We start from the raw sequence: 22,742 nt of genomic DNA on the forward strand, positions 1-22,742 counted from the left end.
CGGCTATTGCTTTTAAATCAGGCACGGGGAGCCCACCACCCGCCCCACGTTGTTTGACTACAAGTCCCATCATCGCTGACTATCGGGCCACGCTGACCGGAGCTGACTCGCAAGTCCCAACCACACATTGTCACTCTACACTTTTCCTATTTCTATGCTGCGTTTCTCTTCCCCTCCCCCCTCGCTGCGTCACTTCCCCTTATCTATAGAGAACTAAAAATGTAGAGTCGCACACTTCCGGTCTAAACATTGAACAACTTCCCCACTGTTCCTTCCCGACTTAAAACAACACGTGGGAAGGCGACGCTTTCACAGCAAGGCCGCGGGTGGGTGGGTGGGGAGGCGCGCGCCAATACCCGCGAACAACGGAGGCTTTCCGTTTCCATGGGGAGTTTAAGGATTCTGCGTGCGCGTGTCACTCTGTTAGTTTTTATCTCTACGGCATTGAGAGCCTGAGGCTTCATTCCCGCAGTAGTAAGTTGGCTTCCGGGTTTGCGCATGTGCAGTGGGAGCCGCGGCTCTTTGACAGCGACTTGTCATGGCGGTATCTTCGGCGGCTGTTCCGGCTGCGGTGCCGCTGGAGCACGAGAACCAGATCTTCCTGGACCTTTTCCACGACGACGGGCTGGTGGTGTGCGCCCGCGGGCTGGGCATCGACCGCCTCCTCCTGCGCTTCCTCCGCCTTTACTGCGAGCCGGCCAGGCTGGTGCTGGTGCTGAACACCAGCCCGGCAGAGGAGGTAGGCAGAGGCGCCTCGGGGCCCGGGAGGAGCTTCCCTCAGTCTTTGCTATGCAGAGGGGCTGCTCCGCTGCTCAGGGCAGGGGTCCTCACAAGGCAACGTGCAAAAAACACCCCCCCCCAAAAAAAGACAATCCCAGGCACGCAAACAAACAATGGGAAACGGAGAATTGCACTCCTCCCAAATGAGCTGCAAAAGCAAAAAGAGGGTCGAAAGAAAGACTTCTTGAAAGTCCCTTTAAAAGGCACTATATGCGGTGTTTCCCAACCTTGCTGTTTTCAGACTACATTTCCCATAATGCCTAACCACATCAGGTGTCAAAGAAATAAACAACTATCTGACGTTTAGAAGACATCTGAAGGCAGCCCTGTTTAGGGAAGTTTTTAAAGACTGGTGTTTTAATGTATTTTTAATATTTGGTTGGAAGCTGCCCAGAGTGGCTGGGGAAACAGAGCCAGATGAGAGGGGTATAAATAATAAAATTATTATTATCATCATCATCGCCATCATCATTATTACTGGTCTTGCCAGCTATGGATGATGGGAGTTGTAGCCCCAAAACAGCTGGAGACCCAAGGTTGGGAGACACTGCACTAGAGCAAGAGATGTGTGAACTTCATGGAGGATGATATGGGGCCAGCACCGAAAAGGGCCTATTCTTAGTACACCTGCCCAGGGAGGGAGTTACTGGTTTGTGAGTGGTTTTTTTTGTTCTTGTTTTTATTACGTATTTTGTGTTTTTTGCTTTCTGTTTTTATGCTGTGAACTGGGGAAAGTTGCCTGTGACTCAGACTATAACTAAGCTTGAATACATGCATGTCATGAGTCCTGTGGAGCCATCTTATTGGTCGTGTCAAGATAAGGAGTGAAAGGAGCTTGAAGGACTGGAGGCCAGTGTTTGGGGAGGAACACAGTGGGTTGGGATGGGGCTCATTCAGGCCTCCTGAGACATCAGAGCTGCCCGTGGGGATGCAGCAGTTGAGGAGGCTAATCCTGGGGAGGGACCTAGTGCTCGTGTCATTCAGCTCAAACCAGTCTGGCCTCTCACCCTGCCAGAGCCTTCTCTTCCTTTAATTCCTGCTGGCAAGCCTCTACCTCCAAAGGAGGTGCCAGGTGCCAAATCTAGTTTTGCACAGGTGCTGTCTCCTCCTCTTGCCACCTAGATCACAGAGATGCCAGTGCCTGCATCAGCTCAAGCCCAATCCACCAGAAGCAGTTCCCGTTTACCTGCCCAGTCAAAAGATGCCACACACTCTGCACTAAGCCATACCTGCTCCACTCCTTTATCACAGGAGTCCAGGGACCAGTGTTTTAGCTTGCTTTGCCATGCCTTGCACCTGCTGTGCAGTTGGTCCTTGCTTAGTACCATAGTGATTTGAGCATTATAGTTTCTAAAGGTAAAGGGACCCCTGACCATTAGGTCCAGTCGTGGCCGACTCTGGGGTTGCGGCGCTCATCTTGCTTTATTGGCCGAGGGAGCTGGCATACAGCTTCCGGGTCATGTGGCCAGCATGACTAAGCCGCTTCTGGCGAACCAGAGCTGCGCATGGAAGCGCTGTTTACCTTCCCGCTGGAGCGGTACGTATTTATCTACTTGCACTTTGACGTGGTTTCGAACTGCTAGGTTGGCAGGAGCAGGGACCAAGCAACGGGAGCTCACCCTGTCGCGGGGATTTGAACCGCCAACCTTCTGATCGGCAAGTCCTAGGCTCTGTGGTTTAACCCACAGTGCCACCCTCATTAAAGTTTCTACTAGAAACCAAAATCAGAATGAAAGTAGATCAGTTTGTAGAACTCAGGGTCATGGGTTCGAGCCCCACATTAGGCAAAAGTTTCCTGCATTGCAGGAGTTGGACTAGATGATCCTTGTGGTTCTTTCCAACTATTTTATGATTCTATGAATTTATTCATCCTGTGGGAGCCAGGGCAGTGCAAGTGAAACAACAGCTTGATTTTTCTCTGTTTATACCTGCCTCCACTGCTCATCCCATCCCTTAGTCCTCCGCCCTGTGTTTAATTTTAGATTCTAATCTCCTTGGAGCAGGGACATGTTCTCTTAAACCAAGTGTGAGGAACCTTTGGGTCTCCAGATGTTGCTGAATTACAGCTCCCTTCAGCTCTCAAGAACATGGTCAGTGGATGCACATTTTAGTTCAGCAACATCTGGAGGGACAAAGGTTCATTAAGCTCTGTAAAACACCAGGCATGCTGACTGTGCTATATGCATGAGAAATAATAATTGTTTATTTTAAGCATTTCCTTCCCAATTTTCAGCTGACAAGGTCCCCAATGGCAGGTTATGTAAGAGCAATATGAATAATGGGTTTTTAAAATAGCATTTCTTAAACAAAATTAATGTGGTCTATTTAAAGAGGTGATGGTGGTGGTATTTTGCCTTGCTAACTAGATGCTGCTTCCCTTATTCACAGGGCGGTTTGTTCTGTAAGGCAGTGAAAATGTAAATAAAGCACAGGTGTCAGAAACTGAACAAATAAGCAACAGTGGCGGATAAAACCAAAACTTGTATGAAATGACAGAAGAACCTCAGAAAACCAAAGGTGTATTGAAACCAAGCAGTATTCAATCAATATCTGATTCAGGTATAGGGAACCTCTGACTCTCCAGATGTTGATGAACTACATCAGCTCCAGCATGGCCAGTGACCACAGATGATGGGAATTGCGGTACAGCAACAACTGGAAGGGGAAGGGGTTCCCCATACTTGATCTAAATGCAGATGCCCAGAGGGGGGCACCACTGAAAAGGCCCCGCTGCAGGTCTGTGCCAATCTGACCTGACATTAGGTTGGGAGGACCATGAGCAAAGAGCCCCAGGTGGTATCTTGCTCATATAATACTATGAAACAATGAAATTAACTTTTTATACAATGTCATGCATTATTCCTATTTCTAACAGTGTTAATCAAAGTTTAAATGCCCGGATCAGACTAAAAGTGCCGAAAAGCAAAACATAACAAAAATAAAGTAAGAGCAACTTTTTTAAATGTCAGTTTTTAAAAGCAGCAGGTCAAGTCTTGAAGCTTCATCAGAATTATGATTTCATGAAGTGTTGGACTCTGGGCAAACTTTAGGTGCTCAGCTGATTGCTATGCCTACCCTATTGCTGTGGCTCGCTAGCTCTTACACACTAAGAAAGCAATAGAATTGGCATTTCTATTTTCAGCATGATTCAAAGCATGTTTACTCAGAAGTAAATATTGGTGATTCAGCTATCAGACAGTGCCTCATCCGCCCTAATGGATCAGCCTGCACTGCTGGTTGAAACTCAGAGCAGGAGCATTCCGCCATAACGTTTTGTTGGCAGGTTCCATTGATTACTGAATATTTAATATTGTATTTAATCATAGCTTTTGCACTGCTTCTTACTCTATATCGGCACAAATTTTCTCCCTCCCCCCTTACTCCACGTTGGATTTGTTGTGAATAATTTTATTTTGGTTTTAGGAGTTTTTTATCGACCAGCTGAGGACTGATAACGTAGCTCATCTTCCTCGACGCGTCACAAATGAAATTGCAAGCAGCAACCGCTATGAAGTTTACACCCAAGGGGGTGTCATTTTTGCCACCAGCCGGATTCTGGTGGTGGATTTCCTGACCGACCGAATCCCTTCAGATCTTATCAGCGGTAAGATCTTAGAAAGCGGATTTGAACCCTCTTCCCCACTCACCACTCAGAATGTAAACATAATATAAGTCTAGGCTGAGAAACATGGTTTCCTTGTGCTAACTCATCCACAATTCTGCAGACATAAAGTTTATTATTGAAATGGCACCTTGCTCTTCTACAACAAAGAGTCTTTTACATCTCAAAGACTGGGCTGATATCCACACCATACAATTACAGCATTCATGGACAGTCTTGGGAACTGTAGTTCATTAAGGGTGCTGAGAATTTACCATCCCCAGGATTCATGGGGGGGAGCCTTGACTGTTAAAGAGGAGTAAGACTGCTTTAAATAGATGCGGTGTCATAAAAACTTTCTCCCACTAGAGGTCAGTATGACATAAAGCCTTGATTAGATCCTATGCTGAGCAAGCTGCAGATTTGTGACCAAGCCATGCAAGCGTCTCTGGAGTTTATCCTGCCTAGGGTTCAGTTTCCATATGCTGAGAACCAGTGTAGTGTAAGGGATACAGAGTGGGAAAGATGTGGAGAAGCTGAGATTCCAAGTTCAGCCTTGAAGCTCACTTAGGCACCTTGAACCAGTCTGTCCCCTTCAGTCTAACCACCTACAACAGGGATACGGAACTTCAGGCATGAAGGCTGAATGTGGCCTCCAAGCCGCTCTGCCTGGCCCTTGAGTCTCTCCTCAGAGGGTCACACCTCTCTCTGTCCCTGTCTGGTTTCCTCCTGGAGTGTTTCTGCCTGGCTGGAATTTGTCCTTCTGATAACGCCTTACTTCTTCGGCTGGAAAGGGGTGTGCGAATGTGTGCAGAAACTAGCCTAGTGATACAAAGGTAAAATTCACATATATTGCTCTGCCTTCTTTTGCCACTGGCCTTGCCCTCCGCTGAATGTGGGGAAAAAAGCTTCCCCATCTGCAGGATGGGTGCCAGGTAGAGAACCAACTATGCTACAGTGGTACCTCGGGTTACATACGCTTCAGGTTACATACGCTTCAGGTTACAGACTCTGCTAACCCAGAAAAAGTGCTCCAGGTTAAGAACTTTGCTTCAGGATGAGAACAGAAATCGTGCTCTGGCGGCACGGCAGCAGCGGGAGGCCCCATTAGCTAAAGTGGTGCTTCAGGTTAAGAACAGTTTCAGGTTAAGAACGGACCTCCGGAACAAATTAAGTACTTCACCTGAGGTACCACTGTACTGTGATTACTCTCCACTATGGCTACACACCTTAAGGCCATCGCAGACAACAAGAAGCAAAGCATCTCCCTCTCACACTCACCTTTGCAGCTCATGATTCTTCAAAATCCAGCAGTTAGTAAACTGGAAGACTGGAGCATCTGAGGTACCACTGTACTTGGAGCTTTGGGGAGGAAAGGTGGCAGAAACATACAGGGTTGTTGCCAATTTGCTTTTACTTACCAGTAGAACCATTGAAATTAAGAGACTTAACCATGTCTATTCATTCCAGTGGGTCCACTCTGAGTAGGCTTACCATTGGAGAAAACTTACAGTATTAATAAACTGTACCTATTTTTAAAATCTGCTGTGGCTTAGGACACAGAAAAGGACGTCAGTAGCTGTATTCAGCTCTATAGGTTAGTATGACGCCCTTACCCTATTTAAAAATAAAATAAAAAATATTTTCCCTATAGAGTAGGGATGGGAAAACATTTTCATTCTGTGAGTTACTTTTCTTTCCGAAGGCCATGTGCCAGAGTTGGGCGGGGCCAGAGGCAAACGTGGGTGCAGCCAGAAAAGTAAATTTAACCTTTGTACCATAGGCAAGCTTCTACACACACACACACACACACACACACACACAGCCCTATCAGTTATCAGAGTTCAAGGACACATTCCAGCTAGGTAAAAGCATTCAGGATGTTAAGGAGGGGCAAGGAAGGTGGGGGCCCAAGAAGAATTCCCAGGGTCTGGTAGAGAAGGGGTCGCATTAATTGCATGGGCCTAAGGTTCCCCACTGCCTTATACAGGGCAATGACCAAGTGTTTAAAGATGGATCTCCAAAAGGAAATGCAGTGCAAATCATACTCTTTAGATATGATTCCAATCCACTGTCTTCACATGTCCTAGCACGTTGCAGAGGATTTTATTGTCACTTTGTTTGCTTGTTCTCCTTTTGTTACCAAAATGCCATTATTTCTTACAAATAGTTTAAAGCAACAGGGTAGCAGGCTCCCACTTTACCTGTATGGTTGGTTTTATTTCCAGTGTTCAGGCTGCAAATGCCATTGCACCGTTGCTGTGTTCCGAAAACGCTCCTATAAATAAATTAAGGTTGGGGGTTCTTGCCATCTTTCTTGTTTGGTTTGTTGTTTTGAGTAGAGGCTACCTTTTCCTACTCACTGGCAATTAACACATTTTAAATTGTTGCAGCATTTTCACTGGTGTGGCATTGAAGGCGGGAAAGATCTGAGCCCCGCTGAATTCCATCAGTGGGGGAAAAGCCGAAGGAAAGTTAGATGGTGTCATGCTCTTTTTAATTGGTTGAACCTTTGAAACTCATGGCCTACTCTGCAAAATATCACGTCCTGTGCTTTATTGTTGTTTTCTTTGCTTTTCTCCTGTATGTATGACCCGAGTTTATTCGTCTTGTTGTTCTGCCAGGTATTTTGGTGTACAAAGCCCACAGAATTATTGAGTCTTGCCAGGAAGCTTTTATCTTGCGACTCTATCGCCAGAAGAACAAGCAGGGTTTCATTAAGGCCTTTACAGACAATGCCGTGGCCTTCAGTACTGGCTTCTGTCACGTGGAAAGAGTGATGAGAAATCTCTTTGTGAGGAAGCTTTACCTCTGGCCAAGGTGAGGCCATTCTTCCTTGGTAACTAGGCAGATGAATTGATCACAGCCAGGGCAGATAATGTTGATCAGCAGCAATTATGCAAAAACAGAACCTCCAGGATCCGGAGCAGTATATCTTTGGTTTCCTGCTGCTGGGGACCAAGGAAAATGATGGGTGCTCCTAGACGTGCAAGGTGAGCAGTAAACAGGGCGGGCAGAAGACTTTGTGCCGCCCGAGGTGAAGTGGACCAGCTGCTGCCAATCCATGCGCTGACCACTCCTGCTACCTTATCCTTCTGCTTTAGTCTTCTGCAGCCGCATAGGTGGTGGCAGAGTAGGTGTTCCCAAGGCTCTCTACGACTGTCTAACCCTTGTCTTGTTCTGAGGGGCATCATTCATTTATTTGACTTTTTAGTTGCTACATAAAAGTCTCTAAGCGGCTTCCAAAATGGGGGGAAAGCCAAAACGGAAGAATAGATAAAACATGGCATTTACTGTATTTTTCGCTCTATAAGATGCACCAGACCACAAGACGCACCTAGTTTTTGGAGGAGGAAAACAAGAAAAAAAATATTCTGAATCTCAGAAGCCAGAACAGCAAGAGGGATCGCTGCGCAGTGAAAGCAGCAATCCCTCTTGCTGTTCTGGCTTCTGGGATAGCTGCGCAGCCTGTATTCGCTCCATAAGACGCACACAAATTTCCCCTTACTTTTTAGGAGGGAAAAAGTGAGTCTTATAGAGCAAAAAATACGGTAATTAAAACTGTCCCGATAACCCAGGGTTCAGCAACCTAAGGCCCATGGGCCAGAAGTGGCCCGTGGAGGTTGTATGACCGGCTCACGAGCCGCTCCCGAACTGAGCTGCCTGCTCGCGTGCTGTGCTGAACCGGCACAACGCAGCACGGGGACTCACTTCTGTGGTGCCAGAAATCGCGGGCAGGCGCGCTCACGCATGCACGCGATCCGGCCCACGGAGGGATCTCTGCAGGACCGATCTGGCCCAGGCAAGATAAACCTTGCTGACCCCTGCAATAACCCAGAAACAAGCCCAGCAAAAAACCAAAAAGGCCCCATCAGGAGCACCATAGGAGTGAGGCATTGTGGGCAGGGAGCTCACATCTGTTTTTGCCATTTCTTGTCCAGGTGGGGGAAGAGGCTTGGGGTTTGCGTGGGTCTCTTGACATCCTTCTCCCTAACACCAGCCCGCCTTTCTCTTCCCAGGTTCCACGTAGCAGTGCACTCCTTCCTAGAGCGGCACAAGCCCGAAGTGGTTGAAATGCATGTCAGCATGACCCCGGCCATGCGAGCCATCCAGAGTTCCATTCTGGACATCCTGAACGCGTGTTTGAAAGAACTAAAGCAGTGCAACCCGGCTCTTGAAGCAGAGGATCTGTCGCTGGAAGATGCTATCGGGAAAGCTTTTGACAAGGTAGCTCTTTCAACTGTCATTGTTTTTATTCTTGGACTTTTCTTATCGGCCTCTAGCGTTGGTTTTTTATATGGGCACAGGCAGTGCAGTCAGCGGCATTGGGGTCCTTGGCTGCTACACCATCCTTGAAGGGCTGTGAATGTTCCCTGTGATGATGAGCACAGCTTTAAGAAGGGACTGGGCAACCTGCAGCCTCCCAGATGTTGTTGGACACCGGCTCTCCTCATTCCCAGCCAATGGGGCCAAGGGTCAGGAATAACCGAGAGACTGCAGGATCAGAGCGGCGGCCCATCTAGTCCAGCATCCTGTTCTTACAGTGGCCAACCAGGTGCCTGTGAGAAACCCCCCAAGCAGGATTTTAGCACAACAGCACTCTCCCTTCCTGTGGTTTCAGCAACTGGTGAAGCATTGCTACCTCTAATGGTTCAATTCTAGCCATCCTGGCTAGAAGCCATCAGTAGCCCTCTCTTCCATGAATATGTCTAATCCTCTTTTAAAGCCATTCAAGTTGTTGGCCTTCACAGCCTCCTGTGGGCGCCAGTTCCATAGTTTAACTCTGTTGCATGAAGAAATGCATTCTGTTATCTGTCCTGAATCTCCTTTGTTTTATCTGCCTGCTGATGGGAGTTGTCGTCCAAAGATATCTGGAGGGCCGCAGGTTTCCCCTTTCCTGGTTTATGCCGCTGTTAACATTTGTTAACCATCACACTCCGTGCTTTTCTGCATTTCCTTTCCTTTGGACATCACAGTTTACAATTCCCTCCCACCCCACGTAATATGTATACACAGCTGTAATGTATTCCATTGAAAGCAGCAGAGCATAGCTAGACAGCATCCCGATTCCATTGCACTTCCCACTTGGCTCACTCTTCTGAATCTGCTCAGGGATCATGGGCATACATCTCCGTCACTCAGTCAGGGCAGCAGTATTCAGCTTCTTTGTAAAGAGATGGAGGATTATGTCTCGTTGGACTCCTACAATGTCCGGTGTGGATTCCATTTGCCTGTATCCCAGGTGTCTGTTTGCTCAGCTGACTGCAGAATCATAGAGTTGGAAAGGACTATGGAAGTTGCCTTGTCAAACCTTTTGCTCAGGGCAGGGTCTGCGGTGCAGAAAAGTGCAACCACAGCGCCCCCAACAGATGAACATCCACCCATAACTCCAGTGAAGGAGTCAAACAGCTATGGTTTACCTAACTTGAGGGAACTGCTGGAATTAATGTCTGGCTGCTTTCTGCCATGAGCCACTGAATTTCAGGTGGCTGCCTTCTTGGTGAAGAACCTTTTGGACTGACTCCTCCCAGCTAGGCAGGAAGGGCTTCCTTGTCCAACTGCCCCTGGCTCAAACAAGACTTGTGTGTACCCTGTCTTATCCTTGATGCCTGGCTTGTTCTTCGCTCCTGTTTCCTCATTTGTCCTTCTGGTCCTATCTTACGCATAGGTTCCAACCACTGGTCTTTCTCCTGGCTCCTGGCTCGACTCAGTCTGCTTGCCCCCAGCCCAGCCCTGACATCTGCACATGTTTGGGGTAGTCTCGTCTGGATTATGAGCTCACATCTCTCCCCAGAGCTCAGCTCTGGCAATTTTAAGTGCATTCCGGAGCAGGATCCCGGCTCAGATGAAGGGCTTGGCTAGTTCACAAGGAGAGCAGAATAGTGAAATATTTCTCTTGCCTGTGGGCCAGCTTACAAAAGCACTGCACGTTGCTTGGCAATTGCAGATTCATTAATGGCAGGTTCCCTTGTCTTCATTAACTTGGTGATCTTCTTTCCAGATTGCAGAGCTGTGTTTTTTTTGCAATGAAGCGATGCAATCCTTTCTTTGGCAAAGTCTCTTGCATGTCACAGGCTCAGGCAGGCCAGAGCTCTCCAATTGACTGTCCTTCCTTCCCAACAGCTGCACTTTGTTTAGGGGAGGAAAGTCTGCTATCTTTTTTTTTAATGGAGGGATTTAGACATCTGTTAATAGTTTAACTGTGTTTTTACATAAAAGAGTGTTTTATTAGCTCTCCAAGACTCTGGCTGGCTCATTGTAAGCTTGTTAACAATGAAATAAACGTTCTTTTGTTTGGGCATTGTGTGCCAGGATCATAACATGGTTGGAATTGTTCTTTGTAAAAATCCATATATCTGTGCTGAACAGCCTTGATCTACTGACCCTGAAAGTGGAGAGGGAGATTTCTAGTGGAACCAGCTGTGACTTTAAGTGGGCAAGCTGGTGAGCCTCTCAAGACATGTTTGTTTAGCGTTTATCCTGATTTGCTTGCACAAAAGCTTACACAGAGGTTAGACCATGTCCGGTCTTCACTGAGCAGCCATTCTGATTTGTTTGTAGAACAGTTATACAACGAGCATTCATCCTGATGTGCTTGTGTGGTGTTAGTACATCTTCCCACTTAACTGTGCGTTCATCCCACACTTTTCAGTGCATTTCCCCGTGACTTTTCTAACTGCAAAAGTCTGTTGTTTTATTTTAAAGTGGATTTGTTGCACTAAGGTGATAGAGCACTTTAATCAGCATGCACACTTATTTCTGTGGAAAGCATTATTGTGTATGCTCATGTACTGGCAGACAATAAATTGATGGGACCCTCTCTGTATTTATAATAATGCACATAGAACTATTCCATTGTTGGGGGTGGGTTTTGTTTGTTTTGCTATTTTTGTGTAACCTGTTATATTAAAAATTATTATTATTATTAACGGACATTGAATTCTATATAGAGGCAATAGAGTTCAGGCAACTCCCAATTTATGCAGCAGTTATGTTCCAAGGCACTACACTATTTAAGTGAAATTGTGTATCTTTGAAACACCTTTGGAAAAGCCTGCAAACACCCCGCCCCACTCCCTTTTGTGACATTTTTGGGTCTTTTCTGGGTTTGGCACAATGCACGGTCGCACACATATCAGATAAAGCTAAAATGGTCGCTGCCTGCCATGGGCTCCATGTATGAGAGTGAGAGGGTGGGTGCTGAGGGTCAGAAGCCAGGAATTATTGCCAGATTGTTCAGTTGTGTTCATGAGGACTAGAAACTTGTCTTTTTTATTTTAAAAAGACACAGTCCAGGATTCGGGTTCTAAACCTGTTAAAAGTTTAGGAAGGCCTCTGAAGTTCAAGTTCAGATCACGACAGTATTGTGCCAGCAGTTCTTTCTAATTTTATATTTCTAGACAATTCGTCACTATCTGGATCCTGTTTGGCACCAGCTGGGATCAAAAACCAAAACTTTGGTCCAAGATTTGAAGATTCTCCGTACTTTGCTACAGTACCTGACTCAGTATGACTGCGTCACTTTCCTTAACCTTTTGGAGTCCTTAAGAGCCTCAGAAAAAGCCTTTGGTCAGAATTCAGGTATGAGCAGTCTCTCCCCCCCCCCCTTTATACAAAGGAATCAGTTGGGCTATTAAAAAAAAAGAAAGAGTGAAGTTTTAATTAAAAAAACACACACACACATGTGCATGAGCGTTCCCAAATGTTTTCAGCCAGCCATAAGGCTGTAGGATTTACTGACAGTGAATATATTCAGCCTCCCACTGAACTTCTGTTCCTTGAAAAAGATCTGCAGAATGTTCATACAGAAAACCTGAGTTGTTATTTCTTCTTTGGTCGATAATTACATAAGAAGGACTTAGCTGCAGAAGGAGGAAGAACCTCAGGACATGGAGACTGGGCTTTGAGCAGCTGGAGACATTTGTCAGAAGTGTGGGATCTTTGTGCCCCCTATGTGGGCCAGTTTTACATGATCCTGGGGCCAGCCTTACTATTAGGCAGAGTGAAGGTTTCACACACGCACACGCACACCCTTTTCAGGCTGCTGATTTTGAAAAGAGTTCAGATCTCCACTCAGCCATGAAGCCTGCCAAGGGACTCTATGCCAGTCACTGTCTCTCAGCCTAACCTACCTCATAGGGTTGTTATGAGGATAAAATGGTGAGGGGAGGAATAATGAGAAGCTTGAGCAACTTGGATGAAAGGTATGATGATGATGATGATAAGAATAATATAGTGCCTGGAGCTGGCCATATCATCAGCTTCTTCCTGGACAGAAAGCTTCTTCCTGGACAGAGAGGAAGTGGGGCTGTGTATGTTCCATGTTTGGTTACACCAGGTAGATTAAATTTGGGACATCAGGGCAAAATTACATAGACTCACTCCAGTATAACAAGACTGTGCTCTTTGCTCCACTTTAAAATATTCAGGGCCATATTATATTACAGTGGTGCCTCGCAAGACGAAATTAATCCGTTCCGCGAGTCTCTTCGTCTTGCAGTTTTTTCGTCTTGCGAAGCACGGCTATTAGCGGATTAGCGGCTTAGCGGCTATTAACGGCTTAGCGGCTTTAAGAAAAAGGAAACAAACTCACAAGAACTCGCAAGACGTTTCGTCGTGCGAAGGAAGCCCATAGGGAAATTCGTCTTGCGAAGCACCTCTAAAAACGGAAAACTCTTTTGTCTAGCGAGTTTTTCGTCTTGTGAGGCATTCGTCTTGTGGGGCACCACTGTACTTGTTACCACATTTGCTTCAGGGCAGTGTGCTGGGCTGTTTTCCTGTCCCCCCCCCAAAAAAAAAATCCCTTGTGAAGTAGGCTAGCTAGTTGAGAGATGGAAATAAAAGCATGCTTCTTTCTTCAAAGTTGTTGTTTTTATCCCTGCAAAACTAATTTGAAGTGATGGGGAAAGAAGGGGGCTAAAGAAATTAGTGGGCATTTTGTAATTGCAGCCACGGATATATATTTGTCTCCCTCCATCTGCTAGGTTGGCTTTTTCTCGATTCTAGTACGTCAATGTTTCTAAATGCTCGGGGCAGAGTGTATCGCCTCCCAGATGACAAAGCAAATAAAAAAAGAAAAGCTGCCGAAAAAGCAGATATTGGAGGAGAAGGAAAAGGTACAGCAAAACCTTTTAATTTATTACTGTAAATAGTAATGGGTGCTTTTATTATGATGATGACATCAGTGTACTTTGCAGGGTACAAGAGGGCATCTCCCTGCCTTGATAACGTTGTAATAATACTGTAAGCTTATTTCATGTTTCAGTATAAATGGCACAGTGATCAGAGAAGGGAAAATAGGAGTCTGATGTTGAACTCCGTGTTGACAATTGAAGGTAAAGGGACCCCTGACCATTAGGTCCAGTCGTGGCTGACTCTGGGGTTGCGGCGCTCATCTCGCTTTATTGGCCAAGGGAGTCGGCATACAGCTTCCGGATCATGTGGCCAGCAAGAATAAGCCGCTTCTGGCGAACCACAGCAGCGCACAGAAACGCCGTTTACCTTCCCGCCAGAGCAGTACCTATTTATCTACTTGCACTTTGACGTGCTTTTGCACTGCTAGGTTGGCAGGAGCAGGGACCGAACAATGGGAGCTCACCCTGTCACGGGGATTCGAACCGCCAATCTTCTGATCGGCAAGTCCTAGGCTCTGTGGTTTAACGCACAGCGCCACCCGTGTCCTGTGTTGACAATTAGCAAACTCTAAATACACACATACATGCATTTACTTTATCCATGGCAATAACAGAGATGATTTTATTAAGGCTGAATTTGGACATCACATGAACCCATAGTTAAAGAAGCAAAACAGGAGTTTAAACTTTAGAGGATGTCTAAGTTAGCAAACCATGGTTTGTGATGGAGTGGCAAGCCAGGGAGCCTTTGCAAGGTACGGTCATTTCCAAGGATTGTTTGGTGCCAAGCCATGTGTTTTCAATGCACTTGGTCCCGGGTTTGATCCCCCGGTGTCTCCAGTTAAAAGGATCTCTGGTAAAGGGCTGTGAAAGGCCCCTGCCTGATATATTGGATGGAGCAATGGTCTGACTCAGTACACAATAGCTTGGTGGGTCTTCACCGACCAGTCGCAGTTGCAGCCGTCACAAGAGGCTGCTGTACTGATTCAGAATTTATGAATCTGAGGCTACGTACACACATTCACAGCATATAACACCTGCAGAGAATCCTGGGAACTGTAGTTTGTTAGAGCTGCTGGGATTTTTATCTCTCTGGTGGGTAAACTGCAGTTCCCAGAATTCTTTGCAGGGGGTGGGGATGTGCTTTAAATGTAAGGTGTATATGCAGCCTGAGTGTAAGAGGCCAGAAAGCCAACAAGCAGCTCTAAATCATACAGGGCAGGATCCAGACCAAGTTAGGTCCCATTCAGTTAATTCATGCTCAGCTTGTGCTTTCAGCCTGGATGTTTGTTTGTTCAACGGGGCACAATCTATGTATAAGTCCCAGGCAGATTCCCCAGCATTCATAAAGCGTCCAAGAAAGGTGTAATGAGAAATTCTTAATTCCCCACTCATCCATTGACCTTGTGTTCCAGACCAGAAAAGGGAGTTGATCCTGGAAAGCAACCCAAAGTGGGAGGCTCTTGGAGAAGTCCTGAAGGAGATTGAAACGGAGAATGCCAACAGTGAAGCTCTGGGTGGGCCAGGTGAGCTGGGAGGGGCAGGGCAGCAGGATGGTGGTGGGCAGAGGCAGTTATTGTTGCTGCTCTTGCTAGAGCTATTATTATTATTCACCAGCAATAATAATATAATACTGTACATGTTACTATCATACTTGCAAAGCAGTTTTTCCTCTTCCCTAAGACTGTTCCCAACAAGAACCTTTACCTCAGTGACTTCTGGAACCTGCAGGATATTTTGTATATTATTTAGTTCAACAACGTCAACGCTGATACTGCTTAACATCCATCGGTGTGTAACTGACTAACATTTCCTTAGACTAGACCCCCACCCCCAACATGAATAGGCCTAAGCTAGCCATATCCATCAATTTTTATATATATATATATATATATATATATATATATATATATTAATAAATATTTATTAAGTTTTTCCAAATTAATACAAAACACAAACAAAAAGGCAAAGACAAATATACACAAAAAGAGTAACAAACATACGAAAAAACAAAACAAATAACAAATATAATTTTCATTACTTTCTTCATTATTTCCCGGACCTCCCCTCACCTCCCCCTTTTGTATTCCAATTCAAATTCTTAACTCAACAAATCCTTATTATAACTTATTGTGGCTTATTTTAGCTTATTACTCGGTCCTCATATCCATCAATTTATATCAGAGGTCACTGGTGCTGCTAATGCAGTGGTTTGACTTCACCCCCAGAGGCGCACTCGATTTTGTCTCGAGACAGACAGATGCCAACTCTTAGTAGGCACTAATGGTTCAATCAGCATTGGTCCTAAAGCGGTCTAAGACACCTGGAGCAAAGGCATTTGTAATCTTATAACTGAGGAGTCCTCAAAGGTCACCTGGTCCAGCCCTCTGCCAGTGCAGGAAATCTGCTGCCACAGCATCGCTGAGAAGGTGGCCTTCCAGCCTCAGCTTAGAAACCTCTAGTGAAAGAGAACTTGCCATCTTCTGAGGAAGTGTTAAAGAGCACTACCATCAGGAAGCTCTTCCTAACGTTTAGCCAAAAAACCTTTGATAGCAACAGAGTGTTCAGTTTTGGGGTTGTGTAACATAGCAGGGGGAGGTTTTACAATAGGTTGGGAAAGAAGGGGAGGGTATCAGTTTTCTGTTTCCCTGTCTTGAAGCTTCCCCTGCTTCCAAGCCCCAAACAGAACACTACAGGGTGCCAGAGTCCTGGACAGGTGATGAGGACGCACTGCACCATTTTATTGTGGGTCCCAACCTTTCCTTCCCCACCCCCTGCATTTTGGGGGGTGGCTGGGAATGGGTGATCGGTTCTACGCGCCATCCCATTACGGCAACCGTTTCTCAATTGCAGGGCAAGTACTTATCTGCGCAAGCGACGACCGCACTTGTGCTCAGCTCAAGGAGTACATCACGGTTGGGGCAGAAGCTTTCTTAACAAGGCTGTATAACAAAACCTTTGGGAAGGACAAGGAAGCCACTATAGCCTGCCTGAAGGACGGAAGGGCAGCCAAGGGCCGGGGCAATGGTGCCAGAGAACCACGGGCCAAGAAAGCCAGAACGGATTCCTCCAAACCGAAGAAGGCGAAGAAGCCAGAGCTGACCTTGACCCAAATGCTGAACAAAGAGGAGCAGGAAAACCTGGGAGAGGAAGAAGGCTGTGAGGAATTAAGCAGCAGCCAAGAGAGCATTGGAGAAGCCAAGCCCGAAGACCTTCACCTGAACCTCTCCTCAGATGCCTATTATGGGATCTTAAAGGAGCCACTCACTGTGATCCACCCACTGAACGGCTGTGGGGACCCTTATGCTCTCACTCGTGTCTTGCACGAAGTGGCCCCGAGATACGTTGTGCTGTACGACGCAGAGCTGACGTTTGTTCGCCAGCTGGAAATTTTTAAGGCAAGCAGGCCTGGGAGGCCTCTGAGGTACGTTGAGCCTCGGTGAGGAAAAGGTCGCAGTTCAGGGGCAGAGCCTCATCTCTGCATACAGAATGACCCCTGAACAGCCTGCGGCTGTTTGAAAAATCTCTCTGAAAACCTGGAGAGCTGCCGCCAGTCCGAGTAGGCAACAGTCAGCCAGGTAGACCAGTCGTTTTGACACAGCATGTAGGGCAGCTTCCCATGTCCCTGTGAGGGAGAACCTCCCAAAAGGGATTGCTTAGAATAGTGCACTACTAGACATGACTGTTAGGGTTCTGCCTCTACGGTCATTGGCCGTATGTCTCTGAACAGCAGCAGCTGGGAATAGAGGTAGAGAGCTGTTGCTCTCAAATTCCACTTCCAAGCTTCCCATCAGCATCTTATTAGCCACTGTGAGAACAAGATGCTGGAATCGATAGACTTTGGGCCACTGTCTTCTGGATTTGGAGAGGTCTTTGTGTCTTGCCTTGCAGGGTTTATTTCCTTATCTATGGAGGTTCGACAGAAGAGCAACGCTATCTTACTGCCCTACGGAAAGAAAAGGAAGCTTTCGAAAAACTCATTCGGTAAGGTGCATCTTGTGGCCTTTCAAAGGAGGGGCCAGGCACCCTTGCCAAGGTGCTGGGGTCCCACTACCTGCCCAGAGATGCCAGCCCTGCAGTGTCAAACAATATGTATTTTGCTTCCGCAGAATAAATCTCCCCCCTTTTAAAGCTGGCAGAATCGTAAAGCTAATTCTGGTGGAAGCCGGTTCTCTGCCAGATCTTCCCCTTCTGCTGGCATATTTCTAGCTGCTCGAAAGGCAGAGACTGCACATTGGTTATCCTATTGTTGCTATGCAGCTCTGAGCTCTGGCTTGTTTCATCTTCCCCCACCCACTCCAAGTGTTACCAAGGTAGCAAACTTATGTAAGCAGCTGAATACCGTGAAAGATCGTTATAGACTTATATAATAAAAATGTCAAATTTGCAAAGGGGGAAAAGAAATGTTCCCTTGTATCCAGAGCAAACAACAGAGCCTTGTGACACATTGAAGATTAACAGGTTGGCTGCTGCAGGAGTTCATGTGGACTAGTGCCCACTTCATTGTCCTTGGGAAGGGACTGTGCATCCAGCAGCAGAACACATCTTTTGCGGGCGGAAGGTCCTAGGTTCAGCTTGTGGCATCTCTAGCTAAACGAATCAGGTAGAAAGTAATGGGGAGAAACTCTTCTTTGCCTGAGACCTTAGAGACTTCTCTACCAACCAGAGCAAACTGACAAAGAAGTCACAAAATATGTAGTAAATTGGACAGAAAGCAGTCTGATACAGTCACAGTATTAAGGACCAGCAGCGTATTTGGCTATCCCTCAAGTTTCCCAGTCATGGTTTTTAGGGGGCAGCGGGGAAGAGAGTTGACCTCAGGAGGAAAAAAAGAGTGTTTTTTCCTGTTTTCTCTCTCTCCAGGCCATCACATCCCTAGCTGAGCCCCCTCAAAGCTATTAAAGATTCTTTCCCTGAATATTCAGTTCTCATTTTAAAAATAAACATTTTACTTGTAAAGATACGAAACAAAGTCTTTCAGGCAGAATTTTAACAGACTGATTTGCAAGAAGCAGACCTGTTCCCCTGTTCCAGTTTTCTGGCTAAATGAAACTTAAAATCAGATAAATACAAAATAAAAAAACAATGGCAAAGCATACCCCTGAAACAACCTCCTCAAATGTTATGAATATTGTTCTATGTTATTTAATTAAAGAGCAATCCTAACCCTTGGTCGCGGTGGCGTAGCGTGGGTTGTCAGCACCCGGGGCAAGGCAAGTAATTTGCGCCCCCTAACCCGTGGATTTGCGCCCCCTAACCCATGGATTTGCGCCCCCTAACCCTAACCCCCAGATGTTGCGCCCGGTGCGGCCGGCCCCCCCTGCACCCCCCACGCTACGCCACTGCTTGGTCGGTGCTGCTGCTGGGGGATAGGATGTAGCAGAGGTTCCCTCTGCCAGGCTCCCCTGGGTTCAGCCATTGGGGCATGTGCTACTGCCAGTAGCATAAGACCCCAAAACAGAATGTTCTGGAGCTGGACCAAGGCCAGTGATGGAGCCACTGGACTTAAAACTGCCATGTTTCCAGTTGAGGGCTCCAGTTAGATCCCTGTGCTGTGCCAGCCTGAGAGCTGGCAGAGCAGAAAAGGAAAATAAGCTACACACACACAGCCAGCCACTTCCCTCCTGTTTGGCAGGAACTAACAGGGCTGCAGATCTGGTGGAGAATCTGCTGCTCTGTCTTCTCTGCACTGTATAGGATTGCTTCTTTAGTTGTGTTGTTATTGCTGTTACTAATTTATATTATGTCCCGCCCTTCCTTCCCGCACCGCCTGGTGTAACGTCAGAAACGGGAACAAGTGTTTATTATGTTTTCTGGCGATCCGGAACCAGGGCTCCAATGTCTTGCCGTGGTTGGTGGAAGCACAGTTAAACTATGGAATAGGATCCCTCAATATACGGCAATGGCCACCAACTTAGATAGCTTATTGGCTACTAGTCAGGATGCCTGTAGACTATTTCCATGCCTCTGAACCCCGGTCACTGGGGAAATAACATCAAGGGATGTCCTGTTTGTGGAAATTCCCTAAACTGATTGGAGGGAGAGGTACTGGTATAGCTTTTGCTCTAGCTCGGCAGCAGGAAGGTTTTAGAATTTTAACACATCCATGCTGAAGAAAATACCTCAAACATTTCTGTTCATAATTCTTGTTTTTCAGTGAGAAGGCCAGCATGGTGATTCCTGAAGAAAGGGAAGGAAGAGATGAAACAAACTTGGATCTAGTAAGAGATGCAACCCCAGCGACTGCTTCCACTGATACACGCAAAGCAGGTAAGTTCTTGATATCTCTGGGGCTGTTTTTAAATGCACCTTTCAGGTCTTTTGAGCTGAATTTGCACGGACATCATCAGTGTAATGATCTTTTATGGTGGTCAGACAGTGGGCTGCCAGATCATTTAGGGGCAAACTCAAATGGCCTCTGAATTTCACAGCTCTGAATGGTGAAAGGAGACCATTTTGATTATTTGTGGGGGAGTAGGATTTACTATTGGGGGGGCCTTACCCCAACAGTAGCAGCCTCCTTCAGTTTCTAAAAAACATCATTTTGCTGCTATCACAAACCATGGCAGAGCTTTCCTCTGAACAGACCAGCTGCTGTTTTCTTTACTTCATAATGCTCCAGACATATTATTTCATTTTTGGGAGGTAGAAGATGGTGACCCCACACCCCATGCCCTGGAATGATGCTGTGTCTGAGGCATTCTTGGGGAGAAATAACAAAGGATGGGCTGGCAAGAGGGAGCCTCTACTCCTATGATTATTACATTGTATTTCTTAGCCGCCTTTCATCAAAAGGAACCAAGGGAGGGGGGCTGTTATAGCATATAGAAAGCCAACATTGTATATTAATATTTTAGACTGCCTTGTTATACCGCTTAGAGGTTGTTAAACCATTTAGAGACAGAACTGCAGCTAGAAAGCTAGGATCCAGTGGGTCTCGCTTGTCAGCAGAAAGACCAGTACAGTGGTACCACAGGTTAAGAACTTAATTCATTCTGGAGGTTCGATCTTAACCTGAAACTGTTCTTAACCTGAAGCACCACTTTAACTAATGGGGCCTCCTGCTGCCGCTGCGCGATTTCTGTTCTCATCCTGATGCAAAGTTCTTAACCCGAGGTAATATTTCTGGGTTAGCGGAGTCTGTAACCTGAAGCGTACGTAACCTGAAGCGTATGTAATCCGAGGTACCACTGTATGTCCTCTCTTCCCTGATCCCCCCCCTTTTTTTTTGTTCAGGTGGCCAGGAAGAGAGGGGCGTGCCGCAAAGCATTGTCGTGGACATGCGTGAATTTCGTAGCGAGCTTCCGTCTTTGATCCACCGTCGCGGCATTGACATTGAGCCCGTGACCTTGGAGGTCGGTGACTACATCCTCACCCCCGACATCTGTGTGGAGCGCAAGAGCATCAGCGATCTCATTGGCTCCCTGAACAGCGGGAGACTTTATACGCAGTGTGTCTCCATGTCTCGCTATTACAAGCGCCCCGTCCTTCTCATAGAGTTTGACCCCAGCAAATCCTTCTCCCTCACTCCCCGGGGATCCCTCCATCAAGAAATCTCGAGCAACGACATTATATCCAAACTCACCCTCCTCACTCTCCATTTCTCCCGGCTTCGATTCCTGTGGTGCCCCTCTCCGTATGTGACGGCTGAATTGTTTGAGGAATTGAAAAGGAAGCGTCCCCAGCCTGATGCAGCTACAGCCATGGCTGTCACAGCAGATTCAGAAAGCCTCCCCGAATCGGACAGATACAACCCGGGTCCCCAAGACTTCTTGCTCAAAATGCCCGGTGTGAATGCCAAAAACTGCCAGGCCATAATGAATCATGTTAAGAGCGTTGCAGAACTCGTAACCCTTTCTCAGGAAAAGTTAGCCGAACTTCTGGGCAATGCCGGCAATGCCAAGCAGCTTTATGAATTCATTCATTTGCCCTTTACAGAGGCTGTTTCTCAAGGGAAAAACAAGAGGTGATAAATTGGAGTGCCTTGGCTAATTGCTGTCATGTCTTAGAGCTGAACTGCCCAGTCAGAAAAGCTATCTGCTGTGATCCTCTGGGAACTAGACCACTTCAGAATACAGGTAAAGATGTTAACATGTTGGGATGCTGTCCTATAGCCAAAGCAGCCCGCCCGTGGAAAGCTAGCACATTGAGAAGGATAGCTTTCTCCTTGACACACTAGGTTTCCACACCCAGGGATTTCATTTCAGTGAAGTGAAAACACTTCACACCTGTGATCTCCCCTTGCCATATCCATTTTCTGAATGGGATGATTAGTTCCAAATGGTACAATGCCTTGGGAAGTTTTAAGAGGCTCTTATCAGCCTAGAAGCTTTTAAATGAAGTGTCTTAAAATTATAATCAGAGGTTAATGAATAAAAATAGGTAAAAAAATGCTAGCAATCAATTTTGTATGATGGTGAAATTCTGGGTTGGAGGGCCGTGGGACACACTGTATCACTCTTTATAAATGAATATTTTGGAATTAAAATGTGTGTGTCTGAGTTGATCGTCTTTTGCAGGCATAAACGTGTGGGGTACATTCCAAGCTTACTGGTATTAGGTTTCATTTCCAGAAACTACTCCTCTCTTCAAGGAACTGATTAGAACAGGAGGGGACTGACTTCTTTGACTTTGTTTGCTTATTTACAAGAATTCCTGTTCCATCTGTTTCATGAGTCACTCTGTTTCTAGTGTTCAGGCTGTAGGTGCTGTGGTTTATGTAGCCAAAACTGCATCACCCATGCACAAGAGGATAGGATCAGCAGGCTTGGCAAGAGCCTCAAGGCTTGCAGAAGTAATAAAAACATGTAGGGGGTCAAATGGGGGGGGGGAGACAACCCAATAGGGGGACTGCAAATGCTAGCTGACAGGTGGGTGGGGCTGGAATCCTGAACAGCAGCACTCACCCTGCAGTGTTTTGCCGCAGCTCCTGCTTTTGTATTCACAAAGCAAATCTCTTAAACAATGCAAAGTCTGCTGTCGTAGTTAAGAACCTAGCCAGCACCTTGCAGATCAGACTGAGGTCTGCCTGGTCTAGCATTCCTTTGGAAGGATGTTGCTAGCAATCAACAAATAGGAGCTGTTCCAGATGCAATTGGTCAGTGGTCTGTGATTTGCTTTTTTCTGTTGCAAAAAATCAATTCTCATTGAATTTGCTTCAATGGGAATTTTTGGCATTACAGATTGCAGGAACAAAGAGCCTCAATTGATTAGGGATTGCAAGAGGG

General features: G+C 46.4%; 1 protein-coding gene across 1 annotated transcript; it reads left to right on the top strand.

Annotated features, from left to right (window-relative positions):
• The first annotated feature begins 354 nt into the window (after positions 1–354).
• Positions 355–22,003, top strand: ERCC4 (ERCC excision repair 4, endonuclease catalytic subunit). The gene is made up of 11 exons (XM_079952369.1): positions 355–739; positions 4,204–4,384; positions 7,006–7,201; positions 8,401–8,608; positions 11,782–11,962; positions 13,366–13,497; positions 14,931–15,041; positions 16,369–16,939; positions 17,407–17,499; positions 19,673–19,785; positions 20,752–22,003. Exons 1-11 carry the CDS (start codon positions 539–541, stop codon positions 21,483–21,485), a joined length of 2,721 nt encoding a protein of 906 aa, XP_079808495.1. The 5' UTR covers positions 355–538; the 3' UTR covers positions 21,486–22,003.
• Positions 22,004–22,742: the final 739 nt, after the last annotated feature.

The sequence above is a fragment of the Podarcis cretensis genome, assembly GCF_951804945.1.
Source record: "Podarcis cretensis genome assembly, chromosome: 14".
Taxonomy (NCBI): domain Eukaryota; kingdom Metazoa; phylum Chordata; class Lepidosauria; order Squamata; family Lacertidae; genus Podarcis; species Podarcis cretensis.